Source organism: Schistocerca cancellata, chromosome 3 (assembly GCF_023864275.1).
Source record: "Schistocerca cancellata isolate TAMUIC-IGC-003103 chromosome 3, iqSchCanc2.1, whole genome shotgun sequence".
Lineage (NCBI taxonomy): Eukaryota > Metazoa > Arthropoda > Insecta > Orthoptera > Acrididae > Schistocerca > Schistocerca cancellata.
The window spans coordinates 527,153,930-527,171,786 of record NC_064628.1 but is presented as its reverse complement, the minus strand read 5'-3'; the positions used below and the strand labels follow the sequence as shown (position 1 = coordinate 527,171,786).

Genomic DNA, 17,857 nt, shown 5'->3' with positions numbered 1-17,857 from the left:
GCTAATAGCATGCCTTTCTCCCTCTCATCTTACAGTCACATCTAGAAAGTTAATTGCACCACTGTCCTCCACTTCTAATGTAAAGTGCATTTATGTATGTTGCTCATTTAATATTCCTACTCCTCCTACTTTCCTCCCTTTAAAGAGCAGAATATTGTCATCAATGTACCATCTGTAATAAATCATCTTGTCTTTAATTTCTGGAAAGAGCTGAAAAAAAATGTGCTCAAAGTTAGTCATGAAAATCTCAGCCAAAATTCCTGATAGGCAATTTCCCATGGCCTACACATCGTCCTGCATAAAAACCTTGTTGTACAAGATAAAACACTTAACAGCCAATTTAACTCTAGCATATCCGTAAGTTTAAAGATTTCACTCATGTGCACTGACCTGTTTCTTGTTAGTTTCTTCCTAATAATGTCTAAAGTTTCTGAAACTGGTATATCAGTGTAAGGGTTCACAGTGTCTAATGAGGCTAGTATGGCATCCTTCAGAATACTTATATCCTTTCTCTTCTTTTGCAAAACACACTATTTTTGATATTCTACGTATGCTTGAAAGTGTACAGTAATTTCAACTTATGATATAAAGCTTTGTTCAAGAGCTCTCTAAGTGCTTCCCTACCAGTATAAATAACCTGCATATATTATTTTCTTTGGGCAACTCTTGTCTGCTCTTTAAGAGAAGGAAAGAAGTAGTAGTAGAAATAATGGGAATATTAAATGACCAACATCGAAAAAAGCACTTCACATTAGAAACTGAGGACATTGGAGCAACTAACTTTCTAGATTTGTTTGTAAGAAGGGAGAGAGGGAGGCATACTGTTGGGATATTTAGAAACGATACATGCTCAGATAGTATTATAGCAGTGACCTCATACCACCCACACTCATATAATATTACAGGAGTGATGTCACACCAGCCATCCCAACATAAAAGAGCATACTTTTATGCACTGTGCAACAGAGCCATGAGACTGCCCATCGAAGAGGATGTTGCAAATGGAAGTAGATATCATCAAACAAATAGCTACAGCTAATGAATATAGGACACAAGACACCATGCACATGTTTATTAAAATTAAAAACAAGTTTCTCAGTATAAACGAGAAAGTAACAAGTTTGGAGTTAAGAAGAAATTCGTCATTTTGACATACAAAGGGTATGTGCCAGAGAGAATTGCAAAGTTCTAAAAAAAAAAAAACAAAAAAAAACAACAACAACAACAAAACAACCAACATCACTGTGACATTTCAAAATGAGGGAAAAATGGCGCATGGATTAAAGCACAGACCAAATACAACAAAGCAAAGTAACTACAGCAACTCTATGATGTACAAAATTAAATGTGCAGAGTGTGATAGGAACTGCATAGGACAGATGAGATGAAATTTTAAAATCCAGTACCTGGAACACTCTAGTAACAGTGATAAGACAGTATTTGGAGCCCTTGCAAAAAGACAGCACGCATGAATTTAGCATAACAAGTGAGCAAATGGAAGTGCTACACAGAGCTCCAAGAAGTTTTTATTTTAATGTTCTGAAGAAAATGGAAATTTATATACACCAAATGAAAGATCTAGAGAAACTCCTTAATGAGGAAAGTGACTGCATGCATAGTAACTATCATTTTTTCAGACATGTTATAGCCTTAGTATAGGAAGGCATAAGAAGCTTTAGAAAACATCAGCTGTGGCAGCCCACAGCACACTAGCAGCAGCAAATTAGACATGACAGAGGAAACTTCAGTGTGGCACAGTGTTTGGTCTGGCACAGTAGAAACTCTGTGGCTGATATATAAGAGGAAGAGAAGACATTTAGGGAATTTTATAAAGTTGTCTTTCGATGTTTTTACTGATATTAAACTCCCAATTTATGTTTGATGTGTTATACTTAGAATTTTTATGCATAAATTATTTAAACTCACAGAGGGCACCTTCAAGCGCTACTGGCTCTACTATCATCAAATGGAAGGAGGAGAAGATACTTTTGGAGGTTTTAAAGTTCTTTTAAATTTTTAATAATATTAATATCTTCACCTATATTTTAAATGTGACATTTAGGAACATATTTTATGTATTATATTATTCCATGGAAGGCACTTCAGAGTGCTACAGACTTTGTACCAGTTAGGATCCTTATATATATTAGACCACATTTGGACATATTTACTATCAAAAACAGTCTTGATCACAATTTATTTATTACGGTGGCCGGTTTCAACCACTACTGTGGTCACAATTTGAGTAGTGATTTGCCACCAGAAAGAGGCTCTTACTCATTGGTCTGAAGATGACCACAATAGTGGTCGAAACCAGTCACCGTAATAAATAAATTGTAATCAAGACTGTTTTAGATAGTACATATTTGTAACACAATTATCATTGTTCACTACCGCAATGTATTCAAAAGTAACAAATTTGGACAGTTTTGGACATTCTGTTATATTCAAACTTAGAATATTCTCAATAATTCTACAACAAAGCAACAATAAGGACATTAGTCTCTAATTTTGGGGTCTGTTCTTTTACCCTTCTTATATACAGTGGTCACCTGCACTTTTTTCCATCCACTTAAGAAATTCCACAGACCAAGAAATTCACAATAAATGCAACCTGAAAATGAGGCTAGTGCCAAAGAGTGATCCCTGTAAAACTGAATTTGGATTCCTTTTGGACCTGATGGCTCATTTGTCTTCAGCTATGGCAGCTGATTTTCAATGCCAAGGAATTCCTGTGTACATGCTCCATACGGGAGTTTGTGCTGCAGTCAAACTACGGTATATTTGTAAGATGCTCCTAAACAAATGGTTTCTTAAATGTGAAATTTAAAACTTTAGCTTTCCTTTTGCTGTCTTCTACTGTCACACCAGACTGGTGTACCTTTACAAGGTACTAATATGTCATCACAAGGCATTTCCCCCCCCCCCCCCCTCCCCCCCACCATGCATCACATGGATGGCCTGAGAGTATGTATATACAAGCAGATTCTACTTGTGTTGTCTGCTCTGACTGTGGTAAAGTGTTTAATGCTATTTTGGATACCTAGGAAGGGGAATCTACATGTTCACATGTGATATTTCCAAGCAAACATCTGTGTTTCTCATGAGGGGCTTGTCCTTGGCCCATGCTGATTCTTTACGAGGAAGTTCTTTTTTTACTGGACTAGTATGTAACACCTTTATTTTTTCTATCAAAAGGTTCTGGTTCTTGTTTTACACTTTATTTCATTTTATTTTGTGAGAGTCAGCGAGCATCACAGTCAATTGTGGTTTGTTTGCTGTGAAGCACAGACTGGCCGCTGTTGCGTCTGCTGAGCAGGCCATAGATAATAAGAGGACAAGCTGCATGATGAGCCACAGATGCTGCATTTTTAACAATAATTTATTGTTAATTATTTTCCTTTTGATAGGAGAAGGTTATTATAAAAGTAATGAGACTTGGTATTTAGCTAAGTTGAGCAAAATGTAATGCAGTTGTAAAATATTTAATGCAGCAGTTTATGCCATAGCAATATAAAAAAATTGAAAATTAATTTTTTACAAGTTATCTGCCACTAATAAGAATAATTACCAAACCTGCAACCTCATGAAATAAAACCATTATAATCTTCAAAATTTGGTAAATATAAAACATCACAAGAGATAAACTTGTTCTCAAAAGAGAGTTATCTCCTTGCCGCAAAATCAAATCCTGCTCCCACATTATTTATTGCAACAAATTCTGACAAGTATTTGTATCAAAATTACCGTCCACAGTTCCAACAACTGTATCTGGAGGCAAATTGTAGTTATCTTCAGCCAGATCTTCATCAATAATGTCAGAGCCCCCTTGCATACTTGGAGACGAGAGACATTCAACTTCCTGGCCTTCTGAGCAAGGACTGGTGGATCCTTCACATGTCTCTGTATCATTAATATCCTGTGGCACTGCCTGTAACAAACAATGCAATGTGTACACCACATCACAGTAAAGAACAAACTGACATTCCAAATGACAACAATGCGTTGCGTTCACAGATTTTAATACAGTCCCTTATGCAAAGGGGAATAAACCACAACCTATTATTACAAGTAACTTTATTAATTATCTGACACAATTAAAGTATAATCATTTTTTTAACTGATTTCCATTGTACATGGAATCCATCTTTACCCTGTTTTAAAAAGAGCATACCACATAACACAGAGAGAAACCAAGTGCCAAATATTCAATTTCAGTCTAATTCAGAAGTTACGCGTGTTGGTGTCTGTATGGGTACATAAGAGACTACAAATCTAAAGTTATGCTTCTACTGAATATACTTTCCTCTCTGAAAGAGCTTTATATGTGGGAAAATATGTCAAGTTGAACAGTGCTGGAAATGGGATTAATCAGGTCTCCCAATAAGATGATGAATGAGTCAGTTCTCACATGAAAGGGAGGTAATAGTTCATGGTTGTGTACATGCTGGCCGGTAGGCGCATGTCCAGTAATGTATAATGGAGATCAAATTAACATTTGAGTTACTGACATATTTACTTCTAAAAAACCTCGTACATTTTAAAATTATGTATTTATTATAGCTTCTCTTCAAGTACGTGGCATGTGCAGTTTGGCTGAGTTAGTTTTAAGATCAGCAATGTGAATTTTCAGAGTACCGTTGGCCAAGCCGAAAGTACCTATGAAAAGTAGGAGGGTATGCATATTGTAGTTACAACCAAATTGATTTAAAAAATGCATTAGAAGAGATTTTGAAAAGGAAAATATCATTACAATAGGCCTCCAAAATATACTCTGCACCTTCTACAGGACAAAATGAAAGAAATTCGTACAGGAAACACCCAGTGTCCTCGCATCCTTTCTGCGGAGGTCTGTTAATTTTCTTAATTTTTAATTAGAAATTTATATTCTGAAACTCATCAATATCATGACATATCTTTTCAAGAATGTCTTCCAATAAAAAGAACTGTATTTAACCTATAGGCTATGATGTTGTTTCAGCTTACTTTTCAATTCACTGAATAATAAAATTATTTGTGTATTTAATTTCCCAATACAACTTTTAGTCCAAGCCAGTTAGAGAAAGTTATTGTGATCTTATAATGTTCATTTTAAGTGGCCAATGCTAATGCAGGTGGGTGTAACTTCATCTTTTCATAATATTTTATTGCTGACCAGAGTTACCCCATTTCCTAGGAAACTTTCACCACAGCTAAAAATTTTATACAGCAAACAAAATGCTACAGTTATGTTTTCACATCACTATGAGGTAAATGGTCTCTAATTCAATCACAACATTTAGTTTTCATATTCACATTAAAATTCATAAAAAAAACCTTTAAAAGTGACCAAATTTAACCCATTTTTATGGTACATAACTGGATGAGGTCTGAAACATGAAATCTCTTGTGAATATCTATTAACTGCTGACTATGTCATTCTTTAAACTTAATTAACATGATTTTGAATAGAAACTGGATATTATCTTTCTTCTGATATGTAAACACCACTGAAACATAACATTCCATATTGTCCCTGATGGAACACTTACTTTAACCTGAATTAAAGTAACATAATGAAATGAATTTCACCCATGTATCATCATTTCACAAACAAAGCACATTATACATTACTTTTTACTGGATATAAACAATGAGATTGCAGGCAGATGCTACAAGTCATTTAATCACAAATTCATCACATGTGACTTCCTGGCAGATTAAAACTGTGTGCTGGTCCGAGACTCGAACTTATGAGTTGTGCCTGGGTAGCACAGTTGGTAGAGCACTTGCCTGCGAAAGGCAAAGGTCCTGAGTTCGAGTCTCAACCCAGCACACAGTTTTAATCTGCCAGGAAGTTTCATATCAGTGCACACACTGCTGCAGAGTAAAAATCTCATTATGGAATTATCACACATGAATTAAAGTAAACAATATATGCACTTATTGTATGAACTGTCGTGCAAAAGTGCCCTTGATGAAAGCTGTACTGATTTGAATGTAAATTCTCATGTCTTTTACATATCATGCATATCTTAATACAACTGTTTCTTATAGCTCTGGAAATGAACATTACACTAAAAGAAACCAGTCTGCAATGATTACAGAAAACTGCAGACAACCAAAAGCAGCATGGGGTAGAATGACAACTGATCTTGTGTCTCCTTGATATAAGTGCAATGTAATAATTGCTTCATACTTTCATGTGTTTCATTGGGTAATATATATTTAAATACTAATTGTTACACAAGATGCATCTGTATCAAAGGTAGCACAAGATTTTGTACAACTTTAGAATGAGCTGTTTATGCTCAAACTTCATAGTGCATGTTGGTGAAATCTGTTTTGAGCGGTCATGGAAAAATTTGATGGTGGAACATCTGATATGTATAGCCATAATGTAACAATGTTTTTGTCTTCATCACAGGAATAATATTAAGTTATTTAACAAAACAGTAACTGCTACCTCCGATACACCAAAAATAACCAACATAGAGAATAAGGTAGCACTTAACATATTTAATCACTGTCTGACAACCGACACATTCTCATGTACATAAATTAATTTTATTACAACAGAAATGTGGCTTACGTTCACTGGAGAAGTGCACTAATGAATTACACACCATAAGGTTTCTTCTTGACTTAAACTTAACCAAAAAAGCACTCTTTTGAAAAATAACTTTTAAATTTTGCTATGAAACTTGGCTGTATTAGTCCCTTTTGAATATGAAATTAACTCCTGCTGAGCAAGTAAAAAAATATTTTGAATTCCAAAACAGAATTTCTACAGCCTGGATAAAGTATGGATAGTCACCAATTACCACTCTACATCTACATCTACATAGATACTCCGCAAGCCACGGTATGGTGAATGGTACCCTGTACCATTACTAGTCATTTCCTTTCCTGTTCCACTCGCAAATAGAGTGAGGGAAAAACGACTGTCTAACTTCTGTCTATATGCTTCCACATGATCCCTAATTTCTCGTATCTTATCTTCGTGGTCCTTACGTGCAGTGGCAGTAGACTCATTCAACAATCAGCTTCAAATGCCAGTTCTCCAAATTTTCTCAGTAGTATTTCTCAAAAAGAATGTCACCTTCCCTCCAGAGATTCCCATTTGAGTTCCTGAAGTATCTCCGTAACACTTACATGTTGTTCGAACCTACTAGTAAAAAATCTAGCAGCCCACCTCTGAATTGCTTCGATGTCTTTCTTTAATCTGAGCTGGTATAGATACCAAACACTCGAGCAGTACTCAAGAATGGCCCACACCAGATTCCTATATGCGGTCTCCTTTACCGGTGAACCACTTTCCTAGAATTCTCCCAATAAACCGAAGTCAACCATACATCTTCCCTATCACAGTTCTCATATGCTTGTTCCATATCATATCGTTTTTCAACGTTATGCCCATATATTTAAATGATTTGACTGTGTCGAGCAGGACACTAGTACTACTGTATGCAAACATTAAAGGTTTGATCCTCCTACTCATCTGCATTAACTTACATTTTTCCACATTTAGGGCCACCTGCCATTGATTACACCAAATGGAAATGTTGTGTAAGTCATCTTGTATCTTCCTTCAGTCATTCAACTTTGACACCTTACCATACACCACAGCATCATCAGCAAACAACCGCATATTGCTGGCCACTCTGTCCACTAAATCATTTATGTATATAGAGAACAACAGTGGTCCTGTTGCACTTCCCTGGGGCACTCCTGGTGATACCCTTGTCTCTGATGAACACTCACTATCGAGGACAACATACTGGGTTCTATGAAATAAAAAGTCTTCGAGCCACTCACATATCTGTGAACTTATTCCATATACTCATATTTTCATTAACAGCCTACAACAAGGCACTGTGTCAAATGCTTTCTGGAAATTTAGAAATATGGATTCTGCCTGTTGCCCTTCATCCATAGTTCACAGTGTATCATGTGAAACAGTGAAAAGGGAAAGCTGAGTTTCACACAAGTGATGCTTTTTAAAACCATGCTGATTCATGGACATAAGCTTCTCAGTATGAAGAAAGTTTATTATATTCGAACTGAGAATATGTTCAAGACTTCTGCAGCAAACAGAAGTTAGGGATATTGGTCTGTAATTTTGTGGGTCGATTCTTTTACCCTTCTTATAACGGAGTCACCTGCACTTTTTTGCAGTGCCTGGGACTTTGTGCTGGGTGAGAGATACATGATAAATGCAAACTAGGTAAGGGGACAATGCCGTAGAGTGTTCTTTGTAAAATCGAACTGGTATTCCATTTGGACCTGGTGATTTATTTACATTCAAATCTTTCAGTTGTTTCTCTACATCAGGGATGCTTTCTATTATGTTTTCCATATGGGAGTTTATGGTCAAATGATCGTATGTTTGTACGATTCTCCCATGTGAATGATTTCTTGAACATCAAATTTAAAACTTCGGCTTTTGTTTTGCTATCTTCAACTGCCACACCAGACTGAATGGTTCGCTGCCATATCTTTTGTTAAGGTGTGATGGTGGTAGTAGTTGTATGTTTCACACATAGATCTTTCCACAGACGCACAAATATCTACTAACCTTCGGTTGTGCAACAGCCTCTGCGTCCTTAGCAGCCTCTGAATCTTGTTTATAAACCATAGTGGGTCTTTTCAATCTTTATCCACTTAATAGGTACATGACTCTCCAGACCACAATTTACAATCTGTTTAAAGTTTGCTCATAATTCCTCTACAGCCATCTTACTGGAACTAAGTGATGCCAGTTCACTAAATGAGACACTAATAAATGCTTATCTGCTCTTTCAAGCAGAAATGCTCTCCTACTCTTCTTGTCTGATTTATTAACTTTCGTAATAATAGTTGCTATAATGACATCATGATTGCTAATCCCCATATCTACACAGACATTGTTGATAAGATCCGGCCTATTTGTAGCTACAAGGTCTAAGATATTTCCACAGTGTGTGGGCTGCCAAGCTAACTACTCAAGACAGTTTTCAGAAAATGTGTTCAAAAGTATTTCACATGACTGTCTGTCTGTGCCCTCCACAATGAACTCATAGACATCCTAGTTTATACTCAGTAGGTTAAAGTCGCCTCCAATTAGTATTGCCTGATCTGGGTATTTACACACTATTGGCTTTACACTTCCTTTGAATGACTCTGGAACTGCCACAGCAGAATTGAATGGCTGGTAAAAACATCCAACAATTAACTTTATTTCACCTACACCTGTTATATGTGACTCTTCAGGGAGCCAATCAGAATGTCATCACAGATCCAAGTGGTCAGGCAATTGCCAGAGCTGCGAAGTCATGAATGATGTCAGTGGTGATCTTCGGTTGCACACTGGAAAGATTATGGCTCTGAGGGCCACTGCTTCAAAGTAAACTGGCCATGGCATGGGGCTACAAATTTTTGAGTGGCTGCCCTTGCAGCTTTGGTAGAAGAAGATAGTACCACATATGTGCATCTTCTATGATGTGCACACTGATGAACGTCCTGGATTGCCTGGAGCAGCTGCCCTCTGGTGGCTTTACTATGAAGCTGCTCTCTGAGTAGCACAGGGTGTCGTCAATGAGAAGTGGTTGTTGCACCACCACATTGACATTGATGTACTTAGTGTTACAGAGAAAAACACATCATTTGTAGGGGCAAATACACACAAACATGTGATAAATATTTTTATTGTGACTCATATGCTGCAGGACTCTGGACACAAACAAACAGAAAATACTGGAAAAATGAAAGTGTCTGCTTCCAGGTTAACATGACCCTCTGGTTACACTATAAATCAGTTTGTCACCACCTCTGATACTTCACTTTCACACATGTCAGCTTTGCCAACTCAACTCACAACAAAACATCACCATTCAACCTAAGCTACACCTCACACTATGCTACAGATAAGTTTATCACCACAATCTACATTTACAGATTCACATTCACTGACTTTGGCAACTCTCAACCAACTTGTCACTTTCCTAACTAACCTAGACATCAGCTGCGCTAAGTATCAGTTTCTCACCAAAATCTAGACTTGGTATTCACATTCACTGGATTTTCCAAGTCACAACCAAACTTTCACCTTCAAATCTATACTAGACCTTAGTTTACACTACAGATCAGTCTGTCACCACAATGAGATGAAATCATTAACAGTGCTTCCGCACAATGCAAAAGTGACATTTATATAAATAAAAGAAGTGCCTGGAAAAAAAGCCAGAATAGCAGACAAAGTAATCTGTATAACATGAGTACTTAGTATAATTTTGTCATCACAACCAATGTTCATATTTCAGATGAAATCTTAAACAATATTAGAACATAAAATGTGCAAATGTGCTGTAGAACAGCTGTTCATAAGCTATCACATGCTGTCCACTCACTGGCTGCCTCCAACTTGACATGGACATACTGTGGTAACATCTGTCCTATATCATGAACAAGTGCAGGGCACAGATGGCATATAGTAAAGTTTACCTTAAGATGCGACAGTGTGATGTTCTACAGGACAATGTCATTGTATTTTATAGTTTACAAATAATAACTGTAGTGTATCTTGCTTTCCCACTGCTCAGTGTGTATACTAGTTCTCTATCCATTAGTGTTATACTTTTGTCTTTATCACAGCCTTTTTTACTTCTTTACATCATGATATATCATCCCTCTTCTTCTATAGCTCATTCCAAATTATGAGGTCTGAATGCAGCTAGTTCTAATTCTTGCAAATACTCTTCTCGGGTTTGCTGCCAGATCTTATTGTGAAAATCCCATAATATTTCATTGATGCAACTGTTCGACTTCAGGTGATGGGAGATGCTGTTGCCACTGCTACAAGACGCAAGTAATGATAATTGTGTGGCAGCATCAAATTTTATCAGGCCAGGAGCAGGTAATTTGTGTGCATGGGAAGATACTCGCAGTTGGAAGAAAGCAGCACTCATAGTGTCCCCTGACAGAGCCACAGAAAGGCCTCCACATGTGCACTGTGGGCAGAGACTGTGTTGCCAGATGTTCCTGTAGTTAAAAGCTCAATTAAATCACAGCAGTCTGCTGTGTCGAATTATGACTTAGAAGTTTTTATTTCATCTGTTTTAATTTAATGGCAGCTAGTGCTGGATTCCAGACAGTGCTTAACTGAAAAGCGGTATGTATGGCCTCCTTAAGAACATAATTCCAGAAAGATGATGCTGAGGAGAAAACTTCAGTCTTCTCATAAAATATGCAATGCACTGTGTCCAGGGAATACTTCACTACCACTTATTTATAAGGTTGCCCCACATGTGTTTCACAATGGTGTTCAATGCAACGTTCTTGCAAGGTTTGCTCAATATGAGATTTCCCCATGGTATGGAATCTTGTATACAGCACCTAAGGACAAGATTGTCTTTGACTGAACACAACAAATTCCTCAATTTTGCTGGTGAACAAAAAACACACTTGATGTTGTCTCTCTTGAGGATTCTTCCAATTCTTGACAGCATGCAACCAAAATATGGCAAGTTCTAAGTCCTTGTTGTCAAGAAGTCATTGACAGAAATGTTAGACAAAAATTTTAGAACTGGACTGTAGCTGTAAAACAGCAAAATGGACTAGAACTAACTTACAGCTCAAATGATAACAACAATATCAGTTTAATAAGAAGGTTAACACTTGCCTCTTCAATGTCAAGAGAAAGACTACTTGAACTGATGCCTCCACTCTTCCGTTGACGTCTTGTTGCAGCCAGAAGTTCAGTAAGACGTGCATTCCAGGCTGTTACAACATCCCAAATGTGTCGTTTCAGCTGCACGACACAATCGTCAATGTGCCACATCAGTTGATGAACATCTGAATCAAAACAATACATCAGTAAAGTGTAATCTCGTTTTTTTTTTCCATAAATAAGAAGGATACATTACAAAAGAATTCACGTTAGTATTTTGCAGCCTGATAGTTCGGTAATTTTCACATCTGTCAACACCTGCTTTCTTTGGGATTGGAATTATTATATTCTTCTTGAAGTCTGAGGGTATTTTGCCTGTCTCATACATCTTGCTCACCAGATGGTAGAGTTTTGTCAGGGCTGGCTCTCCCAAGGCTGTCAGTAGTTCTAATGGAATGTTGTCTACTCCCGAGGCCTTGTTTCGACTCAGGTCTTTCAGTGCTCTGTCAAACTCTTCATGCAGTATCGTATCTCCCATTTCATCTTCATCTACATACTCTTCCATTTCCATAATATTGTCCTCAAGTACATCGCCCTTGTATAGACCCTCTATATACTCCTTCCACCTTTCTGCTTTCCCTTCTTTGCTTATAACTGGGTTTCCATCTGAGCTCTTGATATTCAGACATATGAACTGAGCTGTTGTTTTCACAACACAAATAATTTGTATTACACGCTTTTGTCATGGGAAACTTTAAAACGGCTTTACAATTTACCACAAACATGATAAAAAAATAATAAAATCCCATATGACATTATGGAACAAAAGCAAGCTAGTTTTTTTATTTTCATATCACCTACACCTGACAACATCTGCACTGCAAATGTAGTTTTGTTCTGGAGCTTCAACAGTTCCTGTAGCGGTAGTAGTTTTATTTATCTGTAGATCTCTTTTAGAAGGATACTGGATGTGTCTTAGTATTGCAATTTAAGAACAACAAAAGTATAGTAATTCACATATACAGCTGTACAGATTCAGAATGATAAGGATGTTAAAGGTAGTCTGCAATTGCCTTATAGTAGGAACACCCTGGCATTTGCCTGAAGTAATTTAGGGCAACCACGGAAACCCTAAGTTAGGGTAGCTAAATGGGACTTAACAGCTGTGGTCATCAGTCCCCTAGAACTACTTAAACCTAACTAGCCTAAGGACATCACACACATCCATGCCCGAGGCAGGATTCGAACCTGCGACCGCAACAGGCGCGCGGTTCCGGACTGAACGCCTAGAAACGCTAGACCACCGCGGCCAGCCCAAAGAAATGGCCACCTGTTTAAAAGAGTGCTACCTCATCCAGTTTACCCATGGTGTATAATACCATTTTACAAATAAGTTAATTAATAATGATGAAAGGCTAATTCTACAATGTTCGTTCATTTCTCACTCCCAGCCACAGCACACATTATATACACATTGTTCCATAACACTAACTACAATATCAGCTTATGTCAGGGCCATTTTGTGCACCACAACTTCCCATTTGCTAGCCTGAAAAACTGAGTCAGCACCCCTCTATAACAAGTGAGATGTTGAGCTCAGAAAGAGGATAAGGTGTTAGTACTATACATTGCATAAGTTTGGGAGTAAGTTTTCACAGAAAAGGAAAAAACAGAAGGAAAAAATGTTGTGTGAAAATATCATGTGGAATGGTGATGTTTTATTATTGTTATCATTATTTATTTATTTGCTTACTTTTTTACCAAACCCTTACTCTGTGTGATCTAAATAATCCTTCAACATATAGAACATATTTCTTAACATGTACTTGTTAAAAGCCTTTTTAAATAAGTTTATTTTAGCAGTTTCTTTACCCGCCTATGGTAATTTATTGTACAGCTTTATTCCTTAGTAGAAAATGTTGTTTTGCTGTTTCTGATTATTGTTTCTTGTAAACCTAAGACCAGTTCAGACCTTGTCCCACGGCCATGGACAAAGCTGTTTGTGCAGTAATTACCTGTGTTATTTTTTATGTGTGTAACTGTTTGGTAAATGTATTCACAATGTGCAGTTAAAATCCCCAGTGTTTTGAACAGATCTTTACAATGAACTCAACTACTACTTTTGGTTATTCTTTTGGACCTTTCCAGCAAACTGAAAATTATGTTCATATTTTATACGATTGATTCCCAGAATTGAATGCCGTAGCTAAGAACTAAGTGTACATCTGACTAGTGTATAATTAAAAGACTCGCTGTTACACACCGATGGCTGGGCTCCAATGGCATGACATGCTGACAAAATTCTGATTGCAAGTATTTTTCTGTGTTCACACTACTTACACTGTGAATCAATATCCATTCCTACAAATTCTGCATTTGTTACACTGTCTATAGATGTTCCAGCTACATTTAATTTAATAGTGTCACTTTTCCTCTGCAAACTGACATTCATGGCATTTGCTTTCCTAAGGTTTAGTGTCACTTTATTGTTTATTGACCAATTGTAAACATGCTTGAGGGTTTTATTTGCTTTCTCTGTGAGGAGTTCCCTTGTTTCTTCAGTGACTTCAATATTGTTGTCATCAGCAAAGAGAATTTTCTCCCCATGACTAATGCTAGTGGGAAAGTCACTGCAGTATATCAGGAACAGTATTGGTCCTAAAATTTTACTCAGAGGAACTCCTATATTAACATTTTATGGCTCTGGTAAGTGTTTTACTCAAATTTTAGACTTACTTGAGGTATGTGTTATGTCTAACTAATTAACTCTACCCTATATTAACAAATTTATGTCCTCCTTTCCTTGGCATTGCCAGTCTACAATTTAAATTCTTTCTACTTCGGCTACCATCAGTTATTTGGCTGCCCAGAAAACAAAACTCATCTACTACTTTCAGAGTCTCATTTCCTAATCTAATTCCCTCAGCATTTGACTACATTCCATTAGCTAAATTTTGCTTTTGTTGATGTTCACCCTAGTCATCCTTTAAAGATGCTGTCTATTCCATTCAACTGTTCTTCTAAGCCCTTTGCTGACTCTGATAAAATTACAATGTAACCGACAAACCTCAATGATTTTATTTCTTTTCTATGAATTTTAACTCCTACTCCAAATTTGTGTTTGGTTTCCTTCACTGATTGAATAACATTGGGGACAGGCTACAACCTTGTCTCAGTCCCTTCTCAACCACTGCTTCACCTTCATGCAAATTGACTCTTATAATTGCATCTGGTTTCTGTAAAAGTTGTAAATAGCCTTTTGCTTCTCGTATTTTACCCCTGCTACTTTCAGAATTTCAAAGAGAGTATTCCAGTCAACATTGTCAAAAGCTTTCTCTAAGTCTACAAATGCTGTAAATGTACATTTGCCTTTCCTTCACATATCTTCTAATATAAATCGTAGGATCAGTATTGTCTCATGTGTTCCTACATTTCTCCAAAATCCCTGAGGTCTGCTTCTATCAGTTTTTCCATTATTCAGTAAAGAATTCATGTAAGTATTCTGCAGCCATTACTTATGAAACCGATAGTTCAGTAACTTTCAAACCTGTCAGCAACTGCTTTGGAAGTATTACACTGTTCTTGAAGTCTGATGGTATTTTGCCTATCTCACACATGTTGCACATTAGATGGAAGAGTTTTATCATGGCTGGATCTCCCAAGGCCTCCATTAGTTCTGATGTATGATCCGCATATTAAGCCAGCTGCCTTCCATTTACAACTATTGCCTTGGACACAGTCTACTCTTGGACTGTGTGATTCTGTACTTCTTGTTCACTATTTGTATATCCAGTGAATACAAAACAGCAAGTGCTGGTAAGAATTTGCCTCAACATTTCCAACACTGCAGTAGTAACAGCTGTGTGTGGCTGGCTGGCACGCAGGATATCGGACAGGTTTGCGTGACTTTGCTGAAATGTTGACAGGTGCCTCACCCAATGACTCACCATGTTTTTGGTGACTGCCAGGTTCCACAGACATTCTGCTAGTGCCTATGAACATTTGTGATGTTCTGGTTTTCCACCAAAAGAAACTCTATGACAGCTCTATTGCTTGGAATGCACATTCATTACAGACGCCATTTTTAAGGCTACGTATAGTACTGTATTGCTACAGATTGAAACTTCAAGAAACTACATGGTCTTAGTGCGAATATTCCATGATGTTCCACAACAAATTCCACATTTTTTCAACCAAAATTGGCCAAGAAAGAAAAGGTGTTGCTTTACTTATTGAATCCCACTCATGCTTTTGGAAACGTCTTTTCCAAATTCAATTTACATAATGTTGAGAATTTAGAGAATTTCACACGTACATTGGTCTCTCTATACACTTTATCCTAGCTGTAGTTTGCTAGTTCTTTTCATAAATCTTGTAGTTTGATTTATGGTAAATGTATTTTGTAAGCTTTCAATTTAGGGAATTTTTCCATATCCAATTTTACTGTTATAATTTGGCAGAAATGGCCTGATACTTACAGACCTTTTAGAGTGACCATCACACTTTTCCCTGTCCATATTTGTGGTCTCATTGTTAATTACCGCAATTTTTGTAGTAACCCCTGATGCACTATCAACCAACAGGAACATGCCAAGACCTTGAAGGATATTTATGAGGGTTCTACTTACTAGTTTCATTTATAATATTTGTGTTTATGTTTATGTCTCCACATAAGATTATATTGACTTTTATATTTAAAGATCTTGTCCCAAACTTCTGTTCATTTATTGAAAAAAAGTGTCCACACCATCACTGGGAGATTGACACACAAACACAATGCATAATTTCTTGATGTTATCAAGCCACGTTAATTCAGAAGCTAATGTTTCAAAGTGTCTGTCTTCACTTGCTGTACTAAGGTCATGTCTTTATTTGAAGTGTGTTCCTTTTCTGACATAAATACATGATCCTCCACATTTTCAAATAGTCCTACACATAATGATAACATTATATGTTGGATTTCTATGTCTCAACACCAGCACTCAGTGACACAAAATTCAGCACAGTTCGAATATTGGAGCTCAACTTCAAATTGTTGTATTTATCTTTTAGTGACTGCATGGTTTGATGAAGGACTGTTAAGTCTATGAAGTGCTCATGTTACTTTTTCCTATGGTTTCTTTTTCTTTATTACATGTAGTATGTGCGTCTTTGGTGTGTCAGTATCTGTATTATGAGTGATTTTTTCAGAATTTTTAAACTGCTGGAGATACTCTTTATGCAGGGGCTGGATTTATCCTAAAAGAGACCTACTTCTCCTACCTACGACAACACTTATTTGGCCATGCAAGGCTTGATATCCATGCTCTATACTGTCATGAATCAGCTGTATGAATTTTGCTTCCCAGTCCCGTTGAGGTGTAGGTCATGCCAGTGAAACACACCTATCGATAGTCCCAATAGGCACCAGAGCAACATGCACAAAGTCGGCTGCCATCAATACCATCTCTAACCACACATTAAGCCATCTCAGAGCTCCATAACGTGTGGCCAATTACGACAATGGACAGCTCAACAAATTGTACATTGAAGCTGCATGTCAAGGGAGCTATCTCGTCCAGTTCACCACCTATGTCATATGTCCAAACTGTTCTCCATCTCACCCACAATCACAATACAGTTATCTTTTGAAAAAATCCTGGCATAAATCCCTAGGCCCTCTATCACTTGACTTACCCCCCCACCCCCATAACTTGAAAATGCTGGTACACTATACCGAAACTTTGTTATAACAGAGGACCTACATCTCACCCATGGCTACTATCCAGCAGCAGCACTTCCTTCTTCCTAACACACTGCACATTCCTACTCTTCCTAAAATTGGTTGAGTTGTAGTGAACATTTCCAGCTCCTAGCCCTGCCTGACTGCACTGGCAATACGGCATGTTCCTCTGAAATGAATTTGTTATCTAGTTGTAACTCCACAAATTAAGTAATGACAAAATTTTATATCCGCTTGTCATCATATTTTGGAAATATATTGGGAGAAATCCTCTTACAAGTTCTGAACTACATATAATGGGTCTTTTCAAAGTTTAGTGATAATGTATAGGCTATAATGTATAGGCTATTATGTCCATGCAGTCAGATGCCAAGTGTATATAACATTTTCTAAAATTTTCAAGACTGCTGGCAAAAGTGGAGCTGGATGCAAGTTTGATGATACTTCTTTATCACATTTTCTGTATAGAGACTTAATTTCGGCATATTTCAGCCAACTGGGAAATGTTC

The 17,857-nt window shown here is 37.1% G+C and overlaps 1 protein-coding gene across 2 annotated transcripts in view; it reads right to left on the bottom strand.

Annotated features, from left to right (window-relative positions):
- Positions 1–17,857, bottom strand: part of LOC126175358 (1-phosphatidylinositol 3-phosphate 5-kinase) — a 418,246-nt gene that overhangs the window by 142,539 nt on the left and 257,850 nt on the right. For both annotated transcript variants that reach the window (XM_049922107.1, XM_049922108.1), the window contains exons 20-21: positions 11,635–11,811; positions 3,748–3,927 (exon numbers count right to left, since the gene is read on the bottom strand). In XM_049922107.1, coding sequence (XP_049778064.1) covers positions 3,748–3,927; positions 11,635–11,811 — 357 coding nt within the window. The remainder of the gene's footprint in view (positions 1–3,747; positions 3,928–11,634; positions 11,812–17,857) is intronic.